Genomic DNA, 12,240 nt, shown 5'->3' with positions numbered 1-12,240 from the left:
CAGTCGGGGAGAGATCTGAGGAGACGACATGACAGATGAACCAATCAGTCAGCCAGAGGCGGAGCCACACAGCATCGACACCGCTCCACCCCCCCACCACCAACACCACCCTTACTGTACTGCAGGGACAGCAGGTCGGTAAACAGCAAGGACAGTTTTAACCGACTCTTATTTAATATGTAATCAGACAGTTTCACACAGATTAAGATCTCAAGAACACACAGGAACACAAACAGCAGGACTAAATCAACACAGCTGAACTGAAGACAAAAAAAAAAACATCAGTTAAAACTTTAAAGGTCCAGTGTGAAGGATTTAGGGGGGCATATTGGCAGAAATGGAATATAATAAATATGTTTTCTTAAAAAGCTTTAAAAGAACATGAAAAATCCATTTGTTAGAAACATGAGCGCTGTGTGGTATTTATTTATTTATTTGGATAGTCAGTACCAAGGTAGAAACTACTCGCCTGGGATCCATACAAGCAAACATTACATTATAGTGTAACACAAATATGAAGTTTAAAATCCAAGGTAAAAGGAACTACATACAGCCAAAATACAAGAAAACACACAAAAAAATGTTGCACCACCATGTTTCTACAGTAGCCAAGAGTGGACAAACCAAATGCTGGGTCCTGGCATATGCCTGAGGTGTGCACTTAATTTTTAATGCAGTCTGATTGAGATTAAGATCTCAAGAACACAATCAGTAAGACAACATCTACACAGGAACAACACAACTACACATATAAAAAGAAATAAAACAGAAAACAAAACAGAAAAAAAGAAAATAAACAGTCACATGAATCATTAAAAAAACATACATATATATATCCTTCCATATACATGTATATATATATATATATATATATATATATATATATATATATATACGTATATGGGAAACTGCTTTATTTAGTGTTTTTACCAGTTTTAATCACGTTGTCTGTTTGTTTTGAAGAGGAGAAGACCTCTGCGAATAATTCAGCTCCGGGTAAAAACTTTCTGAATGTCTGGGGCCTGTTGAACAAACACCTTAAGTTAAGATTTTCCTAAAAGTCTTAGTCAAAGTTTCCTCATAATAAAATTTGTTGCACAAAACACCCTCAAGTCTTCTCCTTAAAGTTTCCTTAAAATGTTTACTTAAGTATTTATCCCTTGACTGTTGCACAAAAGACCTTAGCAGCCAAAGCAAGGTAAAAGTAAACTTAAGGTACCTCTGACTCTATCTTAACTGCAACACGATCGAGTTTATGGTGATAAATGAAAAATACTATCACACCCTGAGAAAAGTGTTCTGCGACCAGATAGATACATTTTTGATTTTACACTTTAGATTTGACTGAATTCATTTTAGGATGTGTTTTCTATGGTTGTATTCCCCCAGATGTGTTATATTTTCTTCCTCTGACCAATATGGTTTTCTTGTCTTCTTTTCTTATGCTATTTTTCACTAAGTATAACCAACTTTGTGAAGTGAAAACAGGCATCACAAGCTGTAAAAGCTCTTTCAGTGCAGTAAATTAGTTTTTCCCTCACAAAGAAAACCTTTTAAGGGATTCTGTGCAACTGTGTTAGTCCCTATGCTAAAGAGAAATTAAGCCTTAGGTGTCATACTTATGGTAGAAAACTTAAGGTGTTTTGTGCAACTGGTTCCTGGATCTTAAGTTATCAGAGAAAATAAGTGAGCAAACATTTACAGGTGCTGGGCAGGCAAACCATCTGCAACATGCTGAACAGCCTCGGAGAAAGACTGATTTGTAACGTGAAACTGCTTTATTCAGTGTTTTTACTGATTTAAATCACCTGGTCCATTTGGTTTGGAGAGAAGGGGACCTCTGTGGATTTTTCGGCTTCTGGTAGAAACCTCCTGACCGTCTGGATCTTAAGTTATCAGAGAAAAAGGTGAGCACAGATCAGCAGGTGCTGGGCTGGCGGCCCGTCTCCTACATGCCAAACAGCATTGGAAAAACATTAATTTGTAACATGAAACTGCTTTATCCAGTGTTTTTACCGATTTAAATCACAGAGTCCGTTTGTTTTGGAGAGGAGGAGACCTCTGTGGACAATCCAGCTCCTGGTTCCTGCCATCCATTTACAGTTTGGATGGCAGGAACGTGACAGGTGGACGTGGAGAATGCCACGTACTTTGTCTCTTCAGCATTTAAAACTACCCTGTGATTAAGGAGGGATAATAGGAAAGCAACAAGCGCAGACTGAAGATGAGTCAGGGCCAAGCCAGGCTGGGGTGAAGCCTGGGGCATATAAAACTGTAACATCAGCAAAAATATGTCATTGAGGATGTGATTAGGATGAACTGTGCTATGTGTAATATAAACAGCCACAGACAGACCTCTGTTGTCCATTTCTGATGGTAAAATTAACTGACTGACCAGCAACTTAATGCTCAAGAGGAAAGTGGTGCAGGTTCTTCTGCATATTTAGAAGTCCTGCGTTTTTACCTTCAGGCTGTAATTTATCCTCCCACCCAAAACACAAATAAGTTAAGTACTGCAGCCAAGAACTTCATTCATTGTAGACATTAACAACAGAGACATATTTAACGTGATCGGATCAACCTGGTACAGGGCCCCAAGGGCAAAAGAAAATTGCTGCTGGGCACCAACTGACCCCCCTCTATCTCCAAACCTCATTCAACTGTATGTATACTGTTACTTCCAAGTTCCCATTTAATAGTTGCTACACAAAAAAAGCATCACTAATTCAAGAAGGAAAACTAAAACTCCCACTTTGCAGTTGTATGTCTCCGCAAACGTACGTACGCCGTATGCTGTTGTGAACATTTATACTTGTGCGGTGGTGTCTGTGTCACTCTGCAGTTACACCTCCAAAACACTGATCAGCAGTGGGGTTTCTGTGAAGTGCTGTTAAGTGTCTTTGATTCAAAACACACATTAAAGACACATTAATCACACATTAAACACACATTAATCACACATTAAACATGGCTTAATAGAGACAGTTTCAAACACAAGTACACAAATCTGCTTCACGATAACTCGCAGCATTCACAAACAAACACTTGTCTTTATCTGGAACATTTTTCCCACAAATACAACATGCTAACGTTATTAGCACAAGCCTAGGGCACTTTACATTGTATAAATTAGCCTAGTGGCTAGTGGACTTTTCCTCTTTTCATATGAAGCCAGGGACAACAGCGATATTTAACAAAGGTAACGTAACAAAATTCTGCTCCATTTCAACTCACTCACTGACAAAACAACTGTCTTATACTAAAGGCCCAAACATACTCGGGCGGAACATACGCGGAACGGACTCCGCGGAGGTCCGCGCGGACTCAAAGCGGACGTCCGCAAGCCCTGTGCACGCAAAGCTCAGATTTCCCGACCGCGCGGACTCCGCTCCGCGCACCAGTGACTGCTCGGCATGTATTTTTCACATCGCGGGGATTTTTCACGGACATTTTTACAGGAAACTACAACGCGGAAGTGCGCTTGACTATGAAAGCCAGAATGACTGCGGACATTCCTCGCGGAGTCCGTTCCACGTACGTTCCGCCCGAGTATGTTCGGGCCTTAAATACATTTTCCAAACAAATACAACATGCTAACGTTATTAGCACAAGCCTATGGCATTTTACATTGTATAAATTAGCCTAGTGAAGAGCAGAGATTTCCTCTCCTCATAAGAAGCCAGGATAAATCACACACAAGGCTTAAAATGCTATTTTTGTGGAGGCTTTATTGTCGTCACAATTTATTGTTTCTTTGGTGTGAAATTAAAGTCAATCAAAGCTTTGTTTCCACTGAGGGAAATGGTTTCAGCATACAAAAAAAGACAGTAGGTCTGCATCGCTGTGACATATGTTACATTCCTGGGGAGGTGCGCGTCAGGTTACGACATAGGGTATGGCATTGATTCAACACAGAAGTATAAATCCTGCATTATAGTTTACAATCATGTCTGCAGGCACGTGCACAGACAGACCCCAGGTGGTGCTCAAACACCTGCCGTTTTGCCCTCTGTATAGATAAAAGCCCTTTTTGCAAGACATTTTTTCAATTTCTTTTCATCATTTTAGATTTTATTTTTTACATTTGGCTAATGGCATCCATTCTCAATGAAAAGCATGTTGTATGTCAAATAACTGCATTTGAGTCGAGCCCCTGCCCCTCCCTCTACAACTTCCCCTGTCAAAGTCACCACAGTTAACCAACACAAATCGAGTGCCCTGCAGAGCAGCATCATGTCACCTGTCACCATGTCTAATTTAGGTAATGACCCACCATTGATCTTAATGACAAGTCAGCTAGTCGGGCTCAAGGTAAAATCACACCATCTCCCTCCAACTCTCTGGCTGATTTGGGTTCACCCACTGTCCAGTGCCAGAGACAGACGCCAAATTGCTTTCCCACTTCCACATCTTTTTAACCAGAACTCAACTTCAAATATTGTTTATATCCCCCATAGACCCTTTTACTGTTAGTAAACAGTATGATGTTTTTTTGGTGGGCGTGGCTTAGCTGGAGGCAAAACAATTCTCCACATACGATAGCTGATGCTAGCTAACAAGTTCTGTTGGCTTGTTTTAGACAATGGAGGAAGATGATGCGAGTGGTGAATCAGAAATACTCATTCTGAGTGCCGGAGCACACTCTGACACAAACTGGACTGTTCATAAATTCGAGCGCTGTCTTAATGTACCGTTGGGTTATCCAGAGCACCGCACTCTCAGAGTGGCAGAGCGCACTCTGGACACTCTGTCCATGGAGACGGAACAGCAGAGCGCCGAGCGGAGTGAATGTGTGATTAACTTAACAGTTGGTTCATTCATGTAGAAATATAACACTTTGTTTCTTCCACCAACAGGGCTCTCATTTCAGTGTAGAGCGTCAGACTGAATTTATGAAAGCACCATGTCAGGTCACTCACTCTCCGGACCGCCAGTGTTACTTGAATAAGTAAACATTTACCAACAAGACCAGACTGGCCGACCCGTATGCTCTCACTCAGTGGATGGATGATGTCACAGGAAGCCAATCTTACAAAGGAGGACCACACTTGTTTGTTTTGCTATGGAAGCTAACGTTAGCTAATGTGCTAAAAAAAAAGTTACAGTTTCGGTGAAATCCAATATTCCTCTTAATCCCTCCCCAGTTTCTGATGAGGTGGACATGATAACCCTTAATACACATAATGTTATTCATCTCTACAACAGAAAATACTTTTTCCCTAACCTGATATGAAGTGTGCGCTGCACATGTGAGCATTTTTGATGATGGCCTCCTTCCAGTCCTTTGGTCTTATCACATTTAACCATAGTTGTCTTTGTTTTTGTTGAGGGGCAGTGGCGGCTGGTTTTGAGCCATGACTCCTTCTATTCTGGCTCCAAATAACACAACAAGACCACATTTTAAGACTCCTATGTAGCCTGTGGTGGAAAGTTGTGTTTTAGCTAACAAACTGATGTCATTGTGACGTCTGCCCTAAAAGAGTGTATACTGCAGCTTTGATAATTAATTTAAATCAACCTGACATGCGTTTTGGTGCTGCACATACATGTTGTGCGCAGAGGAGCGCGAAGCTGCACAAACCTGTTCTCTAGGATTATCTTATTAAAGCTTATTTAGAAGATACTTAGAAGAACTAGTATGTGACTTATTGAAAAAAGAAGAGGAGGAGAAGAAAATGAGGAGTGCAAAGGAAAGCAGTGGAGGAGAGGAGAGCAGAACGCACTTGAAGCCTGATTGATGTAACTGAGCACAGGCCTACTTGTAGTTTGTAGGGTGGGTTGGTTTATTGTTTATTTTATTTATAGACCACTAAAGTGCGCACAGTGTGTCATTGTTTTCTTTGTGTGTGCCTGTTATAAATAACTGATAAATGTTCTGTGTGTGTGTAGCAGCTGTGAGGTGTATATGGTATAGATATTTAGACACCTCAGACAAACATTTCTCCCGCTCATTCCTGTGCACAAATGTACTGTATTTCTGCGACCTCCAGAGCTCCTCTACTGCAGACAGACACACAGAGACCTCCTGGCAGGACGTGCTTTGCAAGCAAGCAAACAAAAAAAAAATCCTAATGCCCACATGCAAAAAAATTTGTGGAAGGGATGCTCTTTTTTTTCCACTTGAGCACCTGCCCCACAACATGTCTGAAAACATTGATGCTTCACCCGGCAGCAAAGAAGATTTGCACAGTCAGCGCAGTTTCAAGATGAGTGTCACCAATTCAGTATCTGACCAAATGTCTCCCCTTCTGTTCCTGAGATATGAAGATGAGTAATGGACAGAAAAGTGTTTAATGCAGAACATTATCATGTCACAGTGAAGTTGACCTTTACTGTCATGACTTCATTGTTTTATTCTATTCGACATTGTGTGAAGTTTTGTCAGAATTAGAGTATGAATTTCTGAATTATGGCCAAAAAACATGTTTTGTGAGGTCACAGTGACCTTGACCTTTGACCTTCAACCACCAAATTCTAATCGGGTCATTCTTGGGTCCAAGTGGAAGTTTGTGCCAAATTTGGGGAAAGTCTCTCAAGGTGTTCTTGAGGTACTTGTTCACAAGAATGAGATGGATGCAAGGTCACAGTGACCTTAACCGTTAACCACAAAATTCTAATCAGTTAATTGTTGAGTCCAAGTGAATGTTTGTGTCAAATTTGGGAAAAAAAACTCCTCATTGTGACCTTTTGGCCACCAAAATCTAATCAAAATCTTTAGTGAGATATCATGAAACAAGACAGAGACTGACTCAAGGTCACAATGACCTTTGACCACCAAAGTCTAATCATATCATCCTTAAGTCGAGGTAGATATTTGTGCCAAATTTGAGGAAATCCCCTCCAGGTATTATAGAGACATTATATTTACCAGAATCTGATGAACAAGATCAAAGTGACCTTGAACTTTGACCACCAAAATCTAATCAGTTCATCATGAAGTCCAACTGGACATTTGTGCCAAATTTGAGGACATTTTTTCAGTGTGTTCTTGAGATATCAGGTTCACAAGAATGGAAGCGATGCAAGGCCACAGTGACCTTGACATTTGACCACCACCGTCTAATCAGTTCAACTTTGAGTCTAAGTAGATGTTTGTGCTAAATTTGAGGAAATTTCCTCCAGGTGTTCTAGAGACATCACATTTGTAAGAATGCAACACACACGGTAAAAGTGACCTTGAACTTTGACCTTTGACCACCAAATTCAAATCAGCTCATCCTTGACTCAAAGTGATGTTTGTGCCAAGTTTGCAGAAATTTCCTCAGGCCGTTCTTGGGACATTAGGTTCATGAGAATGAGACAGACAGACAATCCAAAAACATAAGCCTCTGGCCACAGCTGTTGCCAGTGTGGAGGCGAAAATAAATGTGCAAACAAAATCCATTATTTTGAAACACCTGTGTTTTCCAGGATGATTGTACTGATTTTAAGAGCTGGTAACAATGAGGCCAAAGAAATGAAACATCATGATCTGATCCTAATTTCAAATTTTACACTGAGCAGGGATCCGATTTGATCATTTTATCTGAGTTACAGCCTAAATTAATAATTATTGGTTTCTATTCATTATATATCAGTTATGAATGTCTTGTTTGGTGTCTAGTCCAGACATAGATTTTGACCTGGTAGCTTAATTTGTTATAGTGTCTCAAACCAACCCCAGTCTCCAACATCCACATTACTCAGTCATTGTAGCTGGAGAACAATGATAAGGTGGGTGAAGAGAAAAACCTCATGACAGACTTTATAGTGGTCTACTGAAGATGATATCTTCAAACATGTTCACCCATACAGCTGCTGCTGTGAGTCCTCTGTTGAAACGTTTGCTGTTATTCTAGGAATTAAAAATAAATGTCAGGCAAATTGGTCCCTGGCTTTAAATAATTTAGAGGAGCTTCAGAGGTATCCTTACTGCGGAGTCGCCAGCAGATGGTTGTCTTTCACACAGAGGTGAGGACACAGTTTGACACAGTGACATGGAGTTAATAAAACAATGTAGAGTTTCAGTTACTCACACAGCAAGACAAGTAAAAACTCATCGTTCATGACATGAAATAACTATACACCTGTCTGTTCGTCTGCCTAAATTAAAAAAAAAAAACATGATAATTATATTTTCAAAAATCAGTGAGAAAACGAAGCTTATTCTTACCAATCCAAAGGAATGTGTTGAAAACTGCTAATGGTATTATCCTATTATTATCACCACCTTAATGTGGTGGAGGGGGTGCATGTCTGTCTGATCATTTTGGAGCAATACCCTTAACCCAACAGGAAATCAGCCATTTTGAATTTTGTGCACAATTTTTGTGCATTTCTTGGGTCGAACTGTAATGAATTCCTCCCAACAAATTTAATCCAACTGACTTCAAATTTTGTCTGTGCCATCTAAAGACATTGGACATCAAAAGCTGCTTAAGGCTTGAGTTTTTATCCATGTGACCGTGACAAGCAGTCAAATTTCCATGTGTTGCCACCAAACAGGAAGTTGTTGTAACTTCTGTGTACCTTGTTCAATGTGCACTAAACTTGACATGTTTTAAAAGGGTCCAGGCCCAAAGACAACTACATGCACATTAGCTGTCATGGTGATTGCGCCACCTTCTGGCAACAGGAAGTAGGCCTTTTCAGACACTTATCACTAAAATAAAGAAACCTACCATAGTGTGCACCTTGTATCACAATCATAATTTGTTCAGCCGAGCTATACTGGAAGGTATGAAAGCTTTCCACCCTACTTGGGACTTCCCCCTAACGCCTGTGGTGCTGTTAAACTATAACGGCAACCAGCTGCGTATCATGCCAACGTTAAAGAACGGCTCTTTTGGTCAGTGTCTGACGCTGCAAGTCACTCCCCAAGCGCCGGATTTTGACGTCCTCGGAGTGAGACTGGGTTGGCTGTTGAACTTTGCTGTGTTCAACAATGCACTCTGACTGGATGTATTATGGATGAATGACGGTTCTCACTCTCACTTTGTTGTCATGTTTCAGGACAAGACCGGAAAGGAGGTCTCTGCGGAGGTCGCAGTCATGAGGAAACTGGCGGCCGGATCAAGAAGGACAGTGAGGATGTCAGCGCCAGTGTCCCTACTGGACTGGTACGATCTGGACCAGGAGCTGATCCTGGTGCTGGAGAGACCAGTTCCCGCCTTGGACCTGCTGAAATATGTCAAGGACAATGGGGGCTCCCTACAGGAGGAGGAGGCCAAGGTAAGCTCCTGAAGGATCCTTGCGAATGTGTGTGTTTGAGGCTTCAAAAGGGACTTAGTAGAGTGACCTGTAGAGTGACCTATAATTTAACATGTAGCCAGGGTCACTGGGGGCAAGTTCAGGACATGTTGCAGAATATCAGATGGGGCTGATATATTTTTGGCCATCACTTATGGTTGTCCACCTATTGCATCTTCTACAGTAAGATGTCCAGCTTCTACTCCCGCACTGCACTAACTTACCTATCTGTGACTTTTACATTCAAACAAAGCTGCACCTCCTCCTCAACCTCACCATTATTATTATGTCTGTGTATTCTAGGTACCTCTTCCCACTGCCCTCCAGAGTGGCACAGCAGCGGTACCTACACGGCTGGCCCCACCACGGTGTGGCAGATGGCTGTGGTCCTGTTTGAGATGCTCCACAGGAACACAAAGGTTGAGATGAAGAAGTTCCTGATAAACGAGCTGAGGATCAGCGAGGAGCTGCCTGAGGGTAAGAAAAAGACACACGCCAGCAGACACAAATCTGTTGAGTTTAGTTCACGTTCAGATGGGTCACCTTCACCTTTCGTCTTCTTTCCCTCCAGATTACCAGGATTTCTTGAGGGCACGTTTGTCCAAAGACCCCAACCAGCATCCGACCCTGGAGGAGCTCAAACGTCACTCATGGCTGAGATAAACCCACACACACACATCATATCATGACACCAGTCAGTGAATCCATCCAATGCCATATATCAGGGTTGTAAACTGGTCACATTTCCGTGAAAATTGCTGTTCTGGATCCAAAATAGGACATATGTGAAATATGTCTTTATTTACTCCAGAAAGTGGCGTCCCTGCTGTTTAGAAACCATTCGCTTGCTTTGGTTTTCCGCCTGTTCATGAAAACACATTAGCTCCATCTTTGTAGTTCCTGCTTGGTGCAAGTCTACAAACTGTGTGATAGTTCTGCCATCCTGGACAGGAAAAAATGCAAAGTGATTTTGCTTGATTAACCGGTCGTGTGAGGCGGACATTGGTTCATGGGACACGTTTGGCCCATGAACCGATGTTCACTTTTGGACGTGCCTGCTCTAGCGTGTGCAGATAGTTCAAAAAAATCTCTTCCTGGTGGGGCAGCTTTGTCACCTTTTACACACTAAATGACACACAACCACTAACACCGTTCTGCCTCACAGGAAGGAGGATTTGCTGCTTGACGTAATCAATTTGGCTGATTGGATGGACTTTCTGGCAGATCCTGTAGTGACCCCAGCCGTCCGAGGAAAGGGGATCTCTCTTCGAATTGCCTTTCCCGAGGTTTCTTCCCAACTTCCTTACAGCCTCAGGATTTTGGGGAGTTTTTCCTTGTCTTCTTAGAGAGCTTGGGCTGGGTCAGGACTGCTGCTGATGCGGGCATGTGAAGCCCAATAAGCCTTACGTGATGTATGCTAATCTGTAACACCGAACAACGAAAATAAACCTTTATTAAATTTGAAATCAAGTGAATTCATCTTTTCTTTAGACTAGACGACCATCACACCCTCTGTCTGATGCATTTTAAGTTAAATAAGGTTTTAATCCACCTCCAGGCTTTTGTCTACATTAAAGTGAAGACACAGGCAAAATAAATAAAACTGAGATGATCTTAAAAAAAAAAAAAAAAAAAAAATCACCAGTTTCACACCGTGATAATCAGTGAATCAGAGTTTGTAAATAAATTACACATGGAGTTTTGATTACTTTACCAGACATTTTAGGTTTCAGTAAAAATGTTTACTCACTTCCTCTTTCAGTAAGAAAAGACAACTTAAAATATTGATAATGCTAATAATAATAATAATAATAATAATAAAAAAAGAAGAAGTGGACATGTGCCCATGTGCTTTACATGGGAAAATAAGATTAAAATACCCTACTAATATACACTCACTGGCCACTTTATCAGGTACACCTTGCTAGTACCAGGTTGGACCCCCTTTTTAATTCTTGGTGTCACAGATTCAACAAGGTGCTGTAAACATTCCTCAGAGATTTTGGTCCATATTGACATGATGACATCACACAGCTGCTGCAGATTTGTCGGCTGCACATCCATGATGAGAATCTCCCGTTCCACCACATCCCAAAGGTGCTCTATTGGACTGAGATCTGGTGACTGTGGAGGCCATTGGTGTACAGTGAACTCATTGTCATGTTAAAGAAACCAGTTCGAGATGATCTGAGCTTTGTGACATGGTGCGTTATCCTGCTGGAAGTAGCCATCAGAAGATGGGTACACTGTGGTCATAAAGGGATGAACACGGTCAGCAACAATACTCAGGTAGGCTGTGGTCTTTAAACCATGCTCAGTTGGTACTAAGAAAATCTCCCCCACACCATTACACCACCAGCAGCAGCCTGAACCGTTGATACAAGGCAGGATGGATCCATGCTTCCATCTGAATGTGGTTTTTCCAATCTTCTATTGTCCAGTGTTGGTGAGCCCGTGTGAACTGTAGGCTCAGTTTCCTGTTGTTAGCTGACAGGAGTGGCACCTGGTGTGGTCTTCTGCTGCTGTAGCCCATCTGCTTCAAGGTTGGACATGTTGTTGGTTCAGAGATGGTCTTCTGCAGTAACCAGTGGTTATTTGACTTCCTGTTGCCTTTCTATCATCTTGAACCAGTCTGGCCATTCTCCTCTGACCTCTGGCATCAACAAGGCATTTTGGCTCACTGGATATTTTCTCTTTTTGGGACCATCCTCTGTAAACCCTAGAGATGGCTGTGTGTGAAAATCTGTTATAATCAAGTGGCCCGTGAGTTTATTTCACTGTTATGTTAGTTTTAGGAACATATTTAAACAATAGCTGAAACAGTCCATATTTAAACCTTTTCTAAAACATTCTGTTTAATCCAGACCATTTCCAGGCCTGGAAAACAGTTTTTGTTTCTAACTTCATAACTTTTCCAGGAATATCAGGACCATTGGAACCCTTTCAAAACAACCAAGGCAGCCTGGTGACCTTATGATAAAAATACATGTCCCTGGTTTGATTCTTTAAAAA

The 12,240-nt window shown here is 41.5% G+C and overlaps 1 protein-coding gene across 1 annotated transcript; it reads left to right on the top strand.

Annotated features, from left to right (window-relative positions):
• Nucleotides 1-20: 20 nt before the first annotated feature.
• LOC144464643 (uncharacterized) lies at nucleotides 21-10,707 on the top strand. Its single transcript, XM_078172288.1, has 4 exons — nucleotides 21-134; nucleotides 8,992-9,210; nucleotides 9,532-9,705; nucleotides 9,800-10,707. The coding sequence occupies exons 1-4, from the start codon at nucleotides 29-31 to the stop codon at nucleotides 9,889-9,891; spliced, it is 591 nt and encodes a 196-aa protein (XP_078028414.1). The 5' UTR covers nucleotides 21-28; the 3' UTR covers nucleotides 9,892-10,707.
• Nucleotides 10,708-12,240: the final 1,533 nt, after the last annotated feature.

Source organism: Epinephelus lanceolatus, chromosome 11 (assembly GCF_041903045.1).
Source record: "Epinephelus lanceolatus isolate andai-2023 chromosome 11, ASM4190304v1, whole genome shotgun sequence".
NCBI classification, from domain to species: domain Eukaryota; kingdom Metazoa; phylum Chordata; class Actinopteri; order Perciformes; family Serranidae; genus Epinephelus; species Epinephelus lanceolatus.
Note: the sequence above shows the minus strand (reverse complement) of the source record. Positions and strands in the feature narration are given on the sequence as shown.

Coding starts and splice junctions, on each gene's coding strand:
- LOC144464643 (XM_078172288.1), top strand. CDS start 29: ATGACAGATGAACCAATCAGTCAGCCAGAGGCGGAGCCACACAGCATC. Junction 135..8,991: donor CTGTACTGCAGGGACAGCAG/GTCGGTAAACAG, acceptor GTCATGTTTCAG/GACAAGACCGGAAAGGAGGT. Junction 9,706..9,799: donor CAGCGAGGAGCTGCCTGAGG/GTAAGAAAAAGA, acceptor CTTTCCCTCCAG/ATTACCAGGATTTCTTGAGG.